Raw genomic sequence first — 16,358 nt, 5'->3', positions numbered from 1 at the left:
CCAATATTTTTGTTCTTAAGTGAAATGAAGGAACTATGTTTTGAACACTAATGATACCTTATATAATCTAGCTAAACAATATTTATGGTTTTTCCTGGCTTTGTATAATGCTGTGCATTTACATGTTTCAATTCCATCTATGATTTGCTCCAAGGAGAGAATTAAATCTCTTTTGACACTTTGAATCATTTTTAAATATGGTTGGCAGAAAATGATTAGAGTACTGTCCCTTTGGAGCATTTCAATGTTGTCAAATTTCTACACAGGTAGACCATACAGTATCCTATTCAGCATGAGAGTTGTGCTTATTCATTTATTTATTTTTATTTTTTGCTACATGTATCTTTTCTTTGGATTCTGTCATAGGCTGATAGGTATACTTTTTTGGTGGTGCTTTTAAAATATTTTAGCATGAAATTGGACACAATTGATGGATAGAATGTTTTTCTACTTATCGATCACTAAATGATCTGCAAGGTTTTGATGTGATTTGCGTTCTTGTGATGGCTATGCTCGTAATCCAGTGCACGCAGAAACACCTGTCATTGACTATAATGATTTAATCCTAAGCTGTTGTGTGATTTATGATGTTTTTATTGGAAATGATGCAGGAAAAATAGATTTTGAGTGGCACAGCTTGAGTATTAAATATCATTTCCTTTTAATTTTAGCATGCACATTATAGCAGAACTACTGTATTAAGACTTCTTGAAAAGAAATATAAGTCTCTGGTAAGTCTGTAATTCTATTTTTATGTGGAGAAATAATACCACCAAAATATATACGATGTAATAACTTGAATATGCAAAGTTGAGTGCTGATGATTCATGTTGGATAATGAGGCAATTTGCCTTTTCTGTGACCTAGACTACCATCCTGTGAAACATAAAAGGATAAAAATAGAGACTTAAAATGCAGTCAAGATAACAATTAGAAAATATGTTTTATGTATATAGTAAATTGGCTTCTATAAATAACAAGCTAGTTTTAGAGAAGCCTTATTTTTAAGCAGTAGCATGTAGTTTGATTCAGATCAAGTATTAATAACACCATTACTCCTATAATACAGACCCATATTTTTCAGTGAAAATTACAAGGCAGAACTCTGAATGATAAATACTTTTGCATTTGTAATTATTGGTTTGTGTTATACCAAGTGTAGACTTAATACTCTAAAATATGTTACCAAAATTACATTTGTTACTATTAGTAGAACAATGTGTAAGGACACTGAAAGGAATTAAAAAAAAATTGACAAGTGTAATAAATAATTGACAAAATGGAAAACATAAAATTTATTAAGATATTCAAATGTTATACTGATGTTAATTTGGGTCAATAAACATGGTTTATGTAGTTAGGCAGAACCTTGAGTTTAGAAGTCAGGTGAAGAAAAGACTCCAGAATTGCGATTTTTGGTTAAATGCAGTAGAGCATAAAATGAAGGAAGGAGAACAATAATTGTTTTGTGTTTGAGAATCAAGAGAATTGATATTGAGGGATATTGAATATGGGATAAGGGTTTATCTGTAAAGGTAAAATAGACTTAACAATTTTTAGAGAAATTGAATTTAAATAAGTCTTTCCAGATATTGTTTTTCTCTCATTTCCATTTTAAAATTTGTTGTTGCTTTATGAGCATATACCAATCTTGCTAGAGTAGAGAAAGGAAAATAAAGAATAGGATGATTTTTTCCCAGTGGCTTATAAACAGATAACTAATTTTTGCTATCACAGAGGCCCTTAGTGAAAGTATTTCATAAGGTTTTTTAATTGAAAAGTTACCTTAACTTTTAACCTGCAAATGGAATCACATCATTGTAAATCATCTTACTATTTTATCAACTTAGTCAAATATTTAATTTTATATATATAGTGAGTCAAACTTGTTTGAGATTTCAACTTAAACCTCATTTGCTCTAAAAAGCTTTCCTAAATTTACAAAATATTAAAAGATTATGCATATTATATTTATTTTTTAAAAGTAATGTTGGCCCCACTTTTGAAAATAAACACTGGGGAAAATCGATGCAAGATCTGTTTATTCTCATTGTGTTTTCAGAATCAAGGGTCAAATTTTGTACATCTGTGATGGAAATTGCAGACTACTCAATCAATTTGTGTTTCTGTTCTATAAGAGATTCTTGTGTAAGAACTTTACTTACAGCAGCCTGTTTAGCATGATGACCTGCTGATATATTTCCTCTAGCTTCTCATCAGTGCTCGCTCTCTGATGTTTTCTGCAGTGATGAAATATCTGCATTGTAAAATACAGTAACCACGAGACACATGTGACTGCTGAAAACTTGAAATGTGACTATAAACGGGAAACTGTATTTTTAATTTTATTTAGTTTTTATGAACATAAATCTAAATAGCCATGTGGTTGGTGGCTGCTGTGTTTGTGTGGTTCTATACTGTCTTATGTTTATGACATTTTCAGTAGGTAGCATTAAGCTATGAATTTTTGTATGTGCTGTTGGTTTTTTATAGAGATCCCTGAAAAAGTTAAGATAATCTTTGTTTCCATAGCATCTCAAAGTCATGAACTGGTTAAAAGTTTTGGCTGTCAGCATAAATATTTAACCTTTAATTTTTTTAAGTTTGAATCTTTATTCAGTCTACCTCTAAAGGAATGGTTCGGAAATAACTTTATGTAGTGCCATTTCTACTGCTCTTTAAAGTCATTTTAAAAAATTACTTGACAGCTTGGTTATTTAAATTCTCCCTTGGGTTTTCCTGTCTTATTGTATTTAACCTTTTTTTAAAAAATTTCTGTCTTAGGGGTTAACAATTAAATGAACTGATGGTATATATTTGATAGTATAGGGCAATAAGTGTCGAATACAACCCTGAATTTTATAGCAAATTTTTCTGTCTATTTTCACAGGGATTAGAAAAATCATTTATTATACTCTCAACTTGACTCTTTAGGCTAGTGTTTAAATTCCCTTTACTATAGATCTGCTTTCTGTTCCTGTGGTTTAAAGGGATGTCATATAATGTGATTGTTCCTGTCCTGAGATTGTTTCTTTTTTTTCTTGTGATTGCTAGCTTTTCTCATGTTTAAGAAAATATAAAGGAAAAAGGAGAAGGAAAAGAAGGGAGTGTAAGTGGTTGGTGAAGATAAAGCTGGGTAGAAATGGATGCAAGGAGGGTGGATTTCTAGAGGTTTGAATGAACTAAAGAGTCCTTGAGAGAGATTCTTTTGGAGACAGTGTTTTGAGTTTTCAGTTAAAGAAATTGACTATTGTTTGTTCTTTTGTCTTCTAACTCTTTAGAGCTTTTCTTAAGTGTATTATTTTATAATTTTTTTAATGTCAAAAGTTCCCTAAAGTGTCAGTTGTTTATTGTAATTCACTTCTGTTTTGTTTTGTTTTCTGTTGGAAAATGGGGTGAAGATTCTAGGTTGAGATAGAGGAGAAGTACTGAAGCAAAAAGATGTTTAATACACTGTAATAATCCAAGCAAAAGACGATGGAACCATGGAAGAAGGATAAGACAGAATTGGGATAAGTGGATGGACTCAGAAATACTCTATTTCGAATGTAGGATATAGAGGACTTTTGAATGAGGGGGTTGCAGTTGAGACCTCAGACAGTTGATGATTCATGTCATTTATTGAGATGAGTAACACAGTAGGAGGAAACCATTTGCTAGAAAAGATAATGATTTTTAGATTTAGTAGATTTAGTCATATTTGAAATGCAGATTTCTAGGAGGCCTGGGTGTGGATCTTTGATGTCTGATTTAGACAAGACATGCAGATATGGGAGGGGCAGGGTTTCCCCAAGACAAACCCCAGGTTTGATGATTTGCTAGGAGGATTCATAGGATTCAGCATATAGTTATGCTTTCAGCTATTATTTATAACAATGAAAGGATACTAAGAAAAATCAGCAAAGAGGAAAAAGTTCATTGGGTAAGTATGGAAGATACAAGCTTCTGAAGAGTCTTTTTCCCACTAGAATCACACAAGACATAGTTAGTTCTTTCAGCACTGAATTGTGGCAGCGTTTTTTTAAATGATATTTTAAGTTATGGGGTACATGCGCAGAATGTGCAGGTTTGTTACGTAGGTATTCATGTGCCATGGTGGTTTGCTGCACCCATTGATCGTCATCTACATTAGGTATTTCTCCTAATGCTGTCCCGCCCCTAGCCCCTTATCCCCTGATAGGCCGTGGTGTGTGATATTCCCCTCCTTGTGTCCATGTGTTCTCATTGTTCAACTCCCACTCATGTGGCAACTTATGTGAAACGGTATATACCAGGGAAGCTCATTAAAAACTCAGTGCCTGGTTTTTGTTTTTGAGGAGGGGATGCTGATCACATAGAAACCCTCTTCCTGGTACATACCAGGGTCCAAGACTCCTTGAAGGAAAGCAAGTATTCATCATAAACCACATTATTTGTGCAAACATTGTTAGCCACTCCCAGTTCTCAGAATGATGAGAGCCCTCCTGAAATCTAAGTTCCTAGATGTTATAAAATCCCACCTAATAAGGAGGCCTTTCTGAAGATAGAAGTCCTGCTATGCTACCTCTTTCCTGCACACAACTGAGGCTGTAAGAATGAATGATAGGGGAAAATCCACTGGTTCCCTGATGCTGCAGTTATGAACTTCTCTTCAAATCTTCATTTTTTTTGCATCTAAAGCTTAATCCTTAATTCCAGTTGGATTCCATCTGCTTCTTCCTCTTGGGTATTTTTTTCTATCACCTATCCCCTTTCTCTCCTTTATAGTCAAACTCTTCCTCTCTGTTGGCTTCCCCCAATAACATTTAAGCATAACCATATTCTTCTAACCTGAAAAAGAGTTTAATAGTGACTCTAAGATACAGTGGTTGGTCTATTTTTAAAATTTACCTCAGCTGTCTTTCCTGAAAATAAAAATTATACTAACTGCCTTTACTTTTTCACTTCCTGTTTCTTTATTTGGTATTGTCTGGCTTTATTCATCAAACTCCTATGAAACTGATCTTTTCAAGGCCATCAACAACTGCCTTGTTACCAAACTTAACAGTTATCACACTATATCTCACTGATGGCTTTTATTTTGTTTGGGAATTAGGATAAGAGGCCATCAATGCGTAGGTAGGTGCTGAGGAAAGGGGAGAAGGTTTGATGTCTCTGCTTGTGGGGAATGAGAGGTTAGAATGGAGACTAATGGAGAATCACTGGTAGAGTAGGGGTGGAAGATAGTTTTTTATTATGCCTCTTTTCTTTGAATTATTGAATTGGGAGATTTTTCTTTATCAGTTTTTAGCAATTCTGGTATTTGATATAGAAATAAAGGCTTGATCCACTTGATATTTTGCTGGCTGGGTAGGAGGAAGAGATTGTAAGGCAAGGGAACTGGACAAGATAGTTTATAAAGTTATGGCCATGGCCACAGAGTTTTTGCATCTTTCACTATAAAATAAAAAGTACATATTTATTTCTGTCCAATGCCACCAACATTATAACATTATTATGTTTGTTGGTCCACAAATATTTTCAGAGTGTTCGTCAGAGTGATGCCATAGTTAAAATGTAATTGAAAAGGCAGAGCTTTAAGGGCTGGAAAGGTACTGTTCTAAATATTTCTCTTAAATATTTCTCCAAGCATTTTTACAGCTTTGACTAATTTCTTTTAATTCTTGGACTTGAGGGCTGCAAACTTCTGGAATTAATAACTTATTATTTCATCAGGTAACTACAGCTGTTCAACAGTGTATTCAGTACTTGGAACTGTGTAAGACTATGAAAGCTGATGAAACTTTGAGACATTCAAAGCATTGCAGTAAGTATTATTTCCTCTATTACATAGTTTTAAAAATGGTAAATTTTCTTGGTAAATAGAGTTTAGTAGTAACTTTTGTTTTTTAATGATAGTATGATAAATTAGGTCACTTTTACTAATGATGTTGTAAAATATATTTTACACATTTCTAAGATACACTATAATCATTATTTTTATAACAGATCTGCATTTGAAATTAATGTACAACCATACTGATTCTTCCTAGATGTAGTTCTTCAATTCATACTAGAGTGTATGTCCTCATCTGTTATACTGCGACAATATACAGTCCATTCTTTCACGTTCAGTAATGTATTGGTCATCTAATCAGAGACATTTGCACTTTACTGGGAGAAAAACTTCCATAAAATGTTTTTATTTTTGAACACCCCATATCAATCCCGTGATCCTTTTCTGCTTATTCTCAGTCTGAGCTAAAATGTCCCGGATGCTTCGTAATCTGACCCCAATTTCTATACGATCTATTCTCTAGTTATTGACTAAAACGAATCTTCTCTTAGTCTTTTTTGCATACCTGTGCCTATACAACATTATTTTTACTCTTAACTGCCCCGTCCATAATTCCCTATACTAACAGATACCTTATTTATCATGAAAGAAGAAACTGCATTTTAGATTTCAAGGCTTCCTTGCCTATTCTGAATTTTTCTTGCTCTTGCTTATATCACGCAATTTGCCATGTGAACTTGACAGGTTTTATTGTTTTGTTGTTTTTATGTTGTTTCCTTAAGCATATAGTAAGCTCTATGGAGAGTATGAAGATATCTTATATTTTCTTCATTCTCGGTGAATTTCTTTAACTCAAAGCAAGGGAGATGGTGGTAGATCAACCATGGGTTTCAAAAGCTAGTGTTTTGTAGGGGAGGAGAAAATGTAGAAGTTATAATTTATTCTTTAAGAGAAGGAAAAGGATATATAAGTTCATATTGTTATCTCATTTACAAACTTACATATTTTTCTAATGTCTTGATATTAAAATGTAATATTTTGCTCTTTCCCCCGCATTACTCCCTCAGCCCTTCATGGTTTTGCTCTCTTCCCTGTCTAAAGACCTCAGGGGGCTTCCCTGCATTATTATTATTTTTGGCATGTTTTTTAAAAAAAATTCTTACTCATTTTTCTTTCAGAGTTCTCTGCCTACAGTTGCCCAACTTTAAGCCAGTTCAATTCTCCATCTTTTCTGGTACTTAGGAAATTGAGCAGAGAGTATATGACATAGTTTGATAGTAAAAATGTATTTTCTAACTTCAGCTGCTCTCTCTGTGTTGCTTTGAAATTCTCTTAGATGTTCTTTCTTCAGGGTTCCATAACAGCTATTACAAGCCCTTGTCGGTCTCTTTGAGCCTTCTGCTTTGCTCTTGCCCGATTCTCTCTCAGGAGGAGCCCTGGCTTACTCTTTCATTAAGAAAAATGGAACTTTCCAGATAGGAGTTCTCTAAATGTATTGCTTCTTTGTATGCAAATACATATTTATATGCCCTAATCAATATTTCCTGTTTTGTTTTAGGTTGGTGTTTTGATTCTGTTATCGTGTGTGTGTGTGTGTGTGTGTGTGTGTGTGTTTGTGTGTGTGTGTGTGTGTGTTTTAAGAACCAGAAAATTGCTTCGCTTATTAGTCTCACTTTCTATTGGCACTTTCCCCTGCATCCTCTAAGCTTCTCATGTGTCTTCCATATTAAAAAATGGAGCAAGTCATGTGTTTCATTATGTGCCTTATCTCTCTGCTTCCCATGAGAGGAGAGCTCTTCTATTCTAAGTAGTCTCTATACTCTCAGGCTCCATTCTTTACCTTATATTCATTTTTCAACCATGGAAATGAGGCTTTTATTTCTTCTTCCCCATAACCTTCCCATGTGTCAGCTTCTTCTCTTTCTTGACCTAATTTTGCAGGATTTGCTTTTCTTGATCTTTTCACTCTTTTTCATGGTAACATTCTTGCTTAGAGTTCCTCATTCTCCTCTAGTAAGTTTTTCTTGGTAACTTGAAAATCTCTTTCTTTTTCTCCGTATGTTTGTACTCGTAAAGGTTTTGCACTTGGCACTTTTCTCACCTTAGTCTACCTGCTCTCTTGGGAGGAACCTATTTACTTTCATGGTTTCAAATATTATATATTGATATATAAATGATGACTGGAATATTTGAGAACACATCTCTTTCCTGAATTTCACACACATGCACTTACCTTATTTAGTGTCTTCAGGGATGTTACATGGGCACTTTCAAATTAAAATATAAAGATTGAAATCACAATTTTTTTTCTTTTTTAGACCTTTTTTTTGCTTTTAGAATTACTTAAATAGAAGAAAAATATACGCTGAGCACAGATACTTGAGTTATTGGGACCTTGAGTTTTCTTATCTTTTCTCATTCTTTCCCTGTCCATGTGTAATCCTTGCTAAGGTATATTGATTTCATTTTCTTAAACTTTTATTTTTACCACTCTCCTCTTTTGTATTCTTTTTACTAGTGTTTTGTTCATGGTTTTCTTGATAGGTCTTCTTATTTCAAACTTTGGCTTTCTTCTATTCACTTTTTATACTGCTATCAGAGTCTGATTTTCACGGTTCATGTTAATTACTTTCCTGCTTAAAACTCTTTGATACCTTCCCACTTGCCTCTATAATAAGTCCAGATTCCTTATGAAGCTAAGTCCTCCATGATGTGCCCCTTCTAGTCCCTTCTCTTCCACTTGTTCTCCTCATGCTCTGGTCATATCATATTATTTGCCATACTCTAGATTGGAAGCCCAGTTTCCTGCTTCTTAATGGTTTTTGACACTAGTGTTCAGGATCTTGTGTAAAATAGGTACTCAGTAGACTTTGAATGTGCGGGTGAATGAGTCAATGACAAATACGTATTAGAAAATGTCTATTATTTTAGAGATTCTAATGTCACTTAGATTCTTGCTTGTTAATATGATCTGTTGTAATACTGGCTTTTAATTGGTGGAATTAAATAGTAACTAACATTTTCTGCTAACTTTCTTCTGCCCTTTACTTACTTTTGAAGCTCCTCTTCAGTGACAGATAACTCTGGCAAGCTTATGGTATTTATTATTTATTTTAGAATGGACACTATATGTTTTCTGTACTTTTCTGAGGCTGCTTTTTAAGGTGATTGCTTTTCTTTGGGAATTTATTGTAAAGGATCTTAGGAAGCAATAAGGAAAATAAATAATTTAAAAAATTTTTACACCAACAGTGTCTCCATTCTAGCCTGTAGCCTTGTTTAATGTCTGGAAGGGAATGAAGATAGGTACTGTAAAATGTAATGACAATAAATAAATGTTCTTGTTTGCTTCTCTTTTAAGGAAATAAGCAGAAACCTTTTCACTACTTAGGAGAAGAATTACAATATATTTATTTCATTCACTCACTGTGCCTTTTAGGAAGATTATTGATTTATACACAAGGCAGAAAACTATTTCCTATTAAGTTGAAGAATAAAAAAGGTAAGTACAATTAGGAGAAATAAATTTGTTGAGATATGCTAAGATTTGTATGTGATGGAACATTCAAACTTGGAAATTGGCATGTTTCTTTCTATGGTACTTAGCTACATACCTTTTAGTCTGTTGATAGCTTATATATCTCAAAGTATTTGTTTTCTTTTAGTTTCCGTATGTACTTTTTCCTACATGTGTTTTGTTGTTGTTTTCTTCTTGTTATTATTCCTTCAGCCTTTAATGATCCAGATCTGGATTTAGAGCTAGTAGACCTTGTTTAAGTTCTCATTCCATTCTAAACTAGCTGTGATCTTTTGAGATAATCACTTAACCTTTGTTGTTTCAGTTTCTTTATCTATAAAAATGGACTAGTGAAATCAGTAATACTTGACTTACAGGATTTTTGTGATCACAGAGAAATGAAGTTTGCAAATACTGTTTTATAAACTGCAAAACCCTGTGCCATTTTATATATTACTGTATTATTTTTACCCTAAGTCTCATTTACTTTTTCCCCATCAAACTTCAACACATGCTGTTAGTATGTACTTTATGGGAAGTAAAAATGATAACTGAGAATGTAGTATGTATAGAAGGGATCAGCAAACTTTTTTTTGTAAAGCACCACAGAGTAAATATTTTGGGCTTTTTTGGCTACATACTGTTTCTGTGTATTCTCTCTGGGTGTGTACAACAAAGAGTTAATGTAGCAGGCCTGAAAGGGTTATCCTTAGAAAGGCCTGCTTGCAAGGTTGGCCCTTGGCTGTGACCTAGGAACTTGGATTTCTTATTACTCCTAGAACTGATGAGTGCCTGAGCTGTACAATGATCACCGCCTAAACTGTACAATGAGATTTATGCGGAGTGCTTGGTTTTCTTTTGGGAGTTTAAAATTTTGGCATGTGCTAGGTAGAGTGTGCTTACATACTTAGGCCCCCAAAGACCTAAGGCACCAGGTCTCTAATGAGTTTCCTTGGTAAATGACATTCTACATGTGTTGTCATAACTTGCTGCTGAAATAATTCGGTGTATTCTGTGTGACTCAACCAGTAGAGGACACTTAGAAGTTTATACTGGTTAGCTTTGGACTTCACCTCATGCACTTTTGCCCTTTTATTTTGCTTTGTATCCTTTTGTTATAGTAAGTCATAGCTGTGAATACAATTATATATTGAATTCTCTGAGTCTTCTTAGCGAATCATTGAATCTGGGCATGGTTTTGAGGACCTCTGACACATTTAAAAAATGTGAAACCCATTCTTAGCCTGTAAGCCTTATAAAGTGAATCCACAAGGTCTATAGTTTGCTAACCCCAGTTATGGAGTATATTTATTTTGAATATTCTTTTATACTGTTTTGCAGTTTTTTTAATTTCCTGAAATCTTCTCAGTTGATTGTGAGCTCCTTGAGAAAAGACATTGCCTTATATACATCTCTTGTAGTTCCCATCGTAGAGCCACGTAATTCTGTGCATAATGAGCACTCAGATAATTGACTTTTAATGAAAGAGCTGTCATTTTATAGGATACTGTTGAAGTTTACAGAAATAGACTAATGTATACTTGTGATGTTAGTGCAGTGTTCAGCTTACATTTATATGTTGATCATCTGTAATTTATTTGTCATTTGATATTGACTTTTAACATCTACATTTTGACCTACCAGATATTGTAGACCACCTCAAAATTGAGTTCCTAGAGGTTTATTCTACTACACTAGCATAGGGCAACAGTCACCTTTAAGTTTCACATGTGATTTTACCAGACTCTTTTAATGTAAGACTCTACAGCAAGAGTTGGTAAATTTTGCCTATGGGCTAGATTCAGTCCACTGTTCTTGTTTGTATACTTGTGGGCTTGAGCTAAGAATCGTTTTTATATTTTTAAATTGTTGAAAAAAATTAGGGTGTTTTGTGATATGTGAGAAATACACATTAATTTTAGTGCACACCAAGTTTTATTGGAGAATAGCCATACCCATTCATTTGCATATCATCTGCATATACTTAGTGCTACCGTGGCAGACTTGAGTATTTGTGATGGAGACCATTTGGCCACAAAATCTAAAATATTTACTCTCTAGTCCTTTAAAGAGAAGTTTTGCTAAACCCCGTTCTACAGTTCTGTGTAGATAAGTTGGCTGGACCAACTTGGTAAGCTGAATTTTACTACTCCTAATTGAATAAACTCAAACAGCCTTGATCAGATTCATACATCTTCCTGTCATAGGTTTATCTTAAGTGATTGGTTTGAAATGAATGGTAACTGTACCTTTACATAGCAACTACAGCACTGCTTGCCTTGCTGTGTTTTAATTTATATGTAATTTGTTCTGAAGTCTTCTATCTGAGATTACAGCTCCCTTCTGCCTGATTCCCCTGTAGTCTCTACAAAAACTCGTTTATGTAGATGGATGAAAGCTCAGTTAAATTTCTCTAAATTGAAAGAATATGCTAGAAATTAATTTTCTCTTTATTTTCTTTTTAAAGGTTTGGTATCCCTCATAGATCTGATTGTTCTATTTATTCAACTTATCTGTTACTCACCAAGTTGTCCAAAGATGACATCAGCTGCACATCCAGGTAATTCTGCTTCTATTTTAAATAGAGAAATCGAAAACATCTGGCCGGGTGCGACAGCTCACACCTATAATCCCAGCACTTTGGGAGGCCGAGGTGGGTGGATCACGAGGTCAAGAGATCGAGACCATCCTGGTCAACATGGTGAAACCCCGTCTCTACTAAAAATACAAAAAATTAGCTGGGCATGGTGGCGCATGCCTGTAGTCCCAGCTACTTGGGAGGCTGAGGCAGGAGAATTGCCTGAACTCAGGAGGCGGAGGTTGCAGTGAGCTGAGATGGCGCCATTGCACTCCAGCCTGGGTAACAAGAGTGAAACTCCATCTCAGAAAAAAAAAAAAAAATAGAAAACATTTAAAAATATTTAAGTATTCTATTGTCTAGATGTTTTGAGTGCCTGACCTAGTTTGGTAAGTAGGTTTCTTTAAGATACAGTTTTATAAGAAATTACATTTGTCCTGAAGTAAGCCATGAAATTTAATTTTGTTCATTGATGTTTTAAGATGTTTCTACTCTACTACTTTTTAAATTTAGAATCCGTATCACTGAGAATTTTAATGATGTTTTTATATTAAGATCAAAATAATTTCAAGACATGATACTGAGGGACATTTGATTGATAGGTCATAACGTGATTTCTTTTCCCGTTATTTTTTATTCCTTATACTTTCTAAAATGTTTTGATCAGCTCACTAGTTTTGGCTTACATCCAAAACTTCAATCTTTTTCAGGGTCATCTTTTATTGAAGAATAAAAAACCTTCATTTTTTTTTTTTTTTTTTTTTTCAGAAAAATCCCTTTTAGGTTTATGGCTGTAGACTAGCTTTTAAAAATGTTCTAAAATATTAACATTTAAAAGATAACATATATTTTTCCTTTGAGTATCAAGAATAGTTTCCAAATTAAAACACTTAATAAAACACAACAATAATGCATAGACATACAGTATTCTAAAACTAAGAAATAACCCTAGAATTTCTGTCACAAATTCTGAGCCAAACTCAAGTGATTCAAAGAAAAAAATGGTTTGGGTAGCTATATTTTAGTTCTATAACATAACTATCAACTGGTAGGTTACTATTCAGTATGGTGTTCATTGTTTGGGTGACATGTACACCAGAAGCCCAAATCGCAACATTATGCAATATATCCATGTAACAAGCTGACACATGTACCTTCTGAATCTATTAAAAAAATGAAATTAATAGGTTTTATCTAAGCAATTATATTAGCCTATTGATCTTCACAGTGGTTCTCAGAACTTTTTTCTGCCTTTACAGCATTTACATGTATAAAGAACTAGCTTAGGTCCTCTGACTATATATTCCTACAACATACTAGGCATCTTTTATGATTTAAGCCATCTTTCTTTGTTCTAATTGCTTGTTAATATCTTGGTTTACCATGATGTGGACTGCTTCTGTCTTACTTACTTTTCTGTTTATAGTTCCTAGTACAGTGTCTAGTATGTATTAGGCACTTAATAAGTAGAAGATGATTTGATGCGTAAAAAAATGACTATATGCTTACCAATAGTATCTGTCCTTGCAAACAGGGTTTTTCTCTTGGAACTGGTTGAAAAATCACTGAATTTTCCTTTTCCATTTTCTTATTGTCAGATATTGACCTGAAGTCAACATGTTTATTGAATATGGAATATTGTAACATAAATTAAGAACTTTCATCTTAGAGTAGTTTCCAAAGTAAGACACTTAATAATGAAACACACCAATAATTTATAGACATACAGTGTCTAAATATCGAAGTATTGTATCTTAGTAGGACAATCTTACATTAAAAACTATTGTAAGAATATTAGATTATACATATCTGAAAATATGTCAGTTTATGAAACTGAAAATCATTTAATTCAGTGACAATTCTAACCATGTTACACTTACTTATATTGTGTTTTCCTGTATATACTGTATTTTGAAAGAAAATCTAAAAAAAGATCTTTGTTTTCACTGGTTTTATGGTAATACAGGAAGTATACTAGTTTCCATAAAAGTTTATGAAAGTTTCCATTCTGTTTTGCCTTCTTTTTTGCCCATTTTTTTGTCTGAATGTAATTTTTTAGTAGGCTCAATACTTAATATGTTATTTAAGAAAAAGAACAAATATGAGTACAGTAAAGTGTGTTCTAGGAGGAAAAATGTGTTTTCTAGGAGGAAAAAAGCTGTGCATTTGCTTCAGACTACATCTTCAACATTAAGCAGTAATGTCAGGCAGTAAATGCTGTTTTATTCTCGTCTTTTGGCATTCATGTTTGTTGTCATTTGCTTACTTTTTATGTTAAGCTAATTGAGATTCCCTTAAGTCAAGTTATAATTTGGTAATACATCATCCTTTGGATATTGAGTTGTATGACTTTTGAAGTATTGAGTTAACTTTGATGTTGAACTTTTTGGAACAACAACAGCTAACACATAAAATAGTTCTAAGTATTTAATGTTTTGGTTTTAAAAAATATTCATTGTTTATTAGAGAATTACTCTCCTGCAAGTATGGTGACTGAAATTCTGTGGATGCTCTGTGATCAAAAAGAATGTGCAGTCAAATGCTTATATAACAACATTGTAATAGAGACACTTCTTCGGCCTATTCACAATTTAATGAAAGGAACTGAGGTTGGTATTATTTACTAAAGAGAAAAAGGGTTTTTTACATTCCATATATGAATGTATTTTGTGTTGATATTTATTTATATTTATTATTAAATCATAGCTTATACAGTTGATTGATTTATTATGATACCCACAGGGAAAGTACATAGAATGTCTTAAGTTTTTTTTTTCTAGTCAGGACTAGATCTGCTGATACAAGTAACTTAGAAACGTTATTCTATTAAGAAGTTATTTGTTGCCGAGCGCGGTGGCTCACGCCTGTGATCCCAGCACTTTGGGAGGCCGAGGCGGGTGGATCACGAGGTCGAGATCGAGACCATCCTGGTCAACATGGTGAAACCCCGTCTCTACTAAAAATACAAAAAATTAAGCTGGGCATGGTGACACGTGCCTGTAATCCCAGCTACTCAGGAGGTTGCCATGAGCCGAGATCGCACCATTGCACCCCAGCCTGAGTAACAAGAGCAAAACTCTGTCTCAAAAAAATAAATAAATAAATAAAAAGTTATTTGTCTTACAGATCTAATCAATCTTGTAAATGTTTGGGGATTTTTATAGCTTTTGGAAATATGATTATTTTCCCGAGTTAACCAACTCTGTTTCATATTAAGAAGAAGTAGTATTATTTTAGAGAAAACACTTATATAGAATTCCAGTTTGAACTTATGTGTGTGTCTCAGTACAGTTTACACAGTATATTCCCTTACATTGTATAATTTAATAATCACAACTGAGGCTGAAATAAGTGACTTGCTCTAGGTCAGACATTTAATAAGTGGCAGAGTTGCTGCTGCCACTAGTTTGGCTGTCTGTTCAGCACGTCCCTCTACTTGTATGACTTAAGCTTCTGGTCAGTGACTTTTAAAGCTTATCAATAGGTTAAAAGTTTTTACCTTTTTATATCTATTTTAAGGTGTTTTTACTGTTTCATCTTCCTCTTCTGTTCACCCGTCAATGGGCTGTCACATACTTTCCTGCTTGTTGCTTCCTAGATAAACTTGGCAAATGACAAATTTTCTGTCCCCTAACTACTTTCTTTCTCATGTATTCCAGTTACAATAGACAATTTGCACTTTCTAAATAAGTTTATTGTATTTCCTTGTGTTTGTGTGCTGTTCTTTCACCCTAGAACATTTTAAACTTGGTCCACATGAAAAATTCTTCTCTTTAGACTAGAGTTTATCTTTGAAATTTCCTCCTAATTCTCTTTTGCAAAGTTAGGTGGGTTTTTTTCTCTGTGCTCCCATGTTATATACTCCTGTAGTTTTACTTATGCTATGCTTGAATTATTTATTCTTGACAGTAGCCCTCTGGTTCGTAAGTGAACATTCAGTATCTAATTTAAGACATCCAGTGTCACCCATTGAGCCTCTACTATACATTAGCTTTCTACTGGGTACTGCAAATATAGAAGTGAATAATACGTGTTTATTGCCTTTAAGAAGCTTACTCTAATAGGTAAGGCAGACCTTTAAACAAAAAATATTTAAAATGAGGAATAGACAGTTTTAAAACACTGTTTGTATGTATATAGACATGAGAGAATATATATACTCTCATATATGTGAGAGAAAGAATGTATTCTAAGGAGAGAAGTTGTTTTAAGAAGTATATTAAATATGAAAAATGATATGCTTTTTGTGCTAAGTAGTATTAATGGTGCTATTCATACTAAACAGTATGATTAGTAATAATCAGGACTTCTTCTTTAGGTGAATATACCTGACTAATCATTAGTTAGGCTAACCCCCTAAAGTTATTAGAATGTATTGATTGCAACATTTGCATTTCAAATGTATTATAGATAATATGTCTGTTGGCATCCATGCAGGTGCAGGTAATTAGCAGACCCCACAAAGAACAGGAATTATAATATTGCAGATACGCTCTAGCATTAACATG

The 16,358-nt window shown here is 33.6% G+C and overlaps 1 protein-coding gene across 8 annotated transcripts in view; it reads left to right on the top strand.

Annotated features, from left to right (window-relative positions):
- Positions 1-16,358, top strand: part of TBC1D32 (TBC1 domain family member 32) — a 245,006-nt gene that overhangs the window by 54,895 nt on the left and 173,753 nt on the right. For all 8 annotated transcript variants that reach the window (XR_013534904.1, XM_078370769.1, XM_078370771.1 and 5 more), the window contains 5 exons: positions 672-731; positions 5,695-5,785; positions 9,117-9,257; positions 11,740-11,832; positions 14,317-14,459. Coding sequence is in view for 7 of the 8 variants with exons in the window: in XM_078370769.1 (XP_078226895.1) it covers positions 672-731; positions 5,695-5,785; positions 9,117-9,257; positions 11,740-11,832; positions 14,317-14,459 (528 nt within the window). In the remaining variant the exon portion in view is untranslated. The remainder of the gene's footprint in view (positions 1-671; positions 732-5,694; positions 5,786-9,116; positions 9,258-11,739; positions 11,833-14,316; positions 14,460-16,358) is intronic.

Source organism: Callithrix jacchus, chromosome 4 (genome assembly GCF_049354715.1).
Source record: "Callithrix jacchus isolate 240 chromosome 4, calJac240_pri, whole genome shotgun sequence".
Lineage (NCBI taxonomy): Eukaryota > Metazoa > Chordata > Mammalia > Primates > Cebidae > Callithrix > Callithrix jacchus.
The sequence above is the reverse complement of the archived record's forward strand: the minus strand, read 5'-3'. Positions and strand labels throughout refer to the sequence as shown.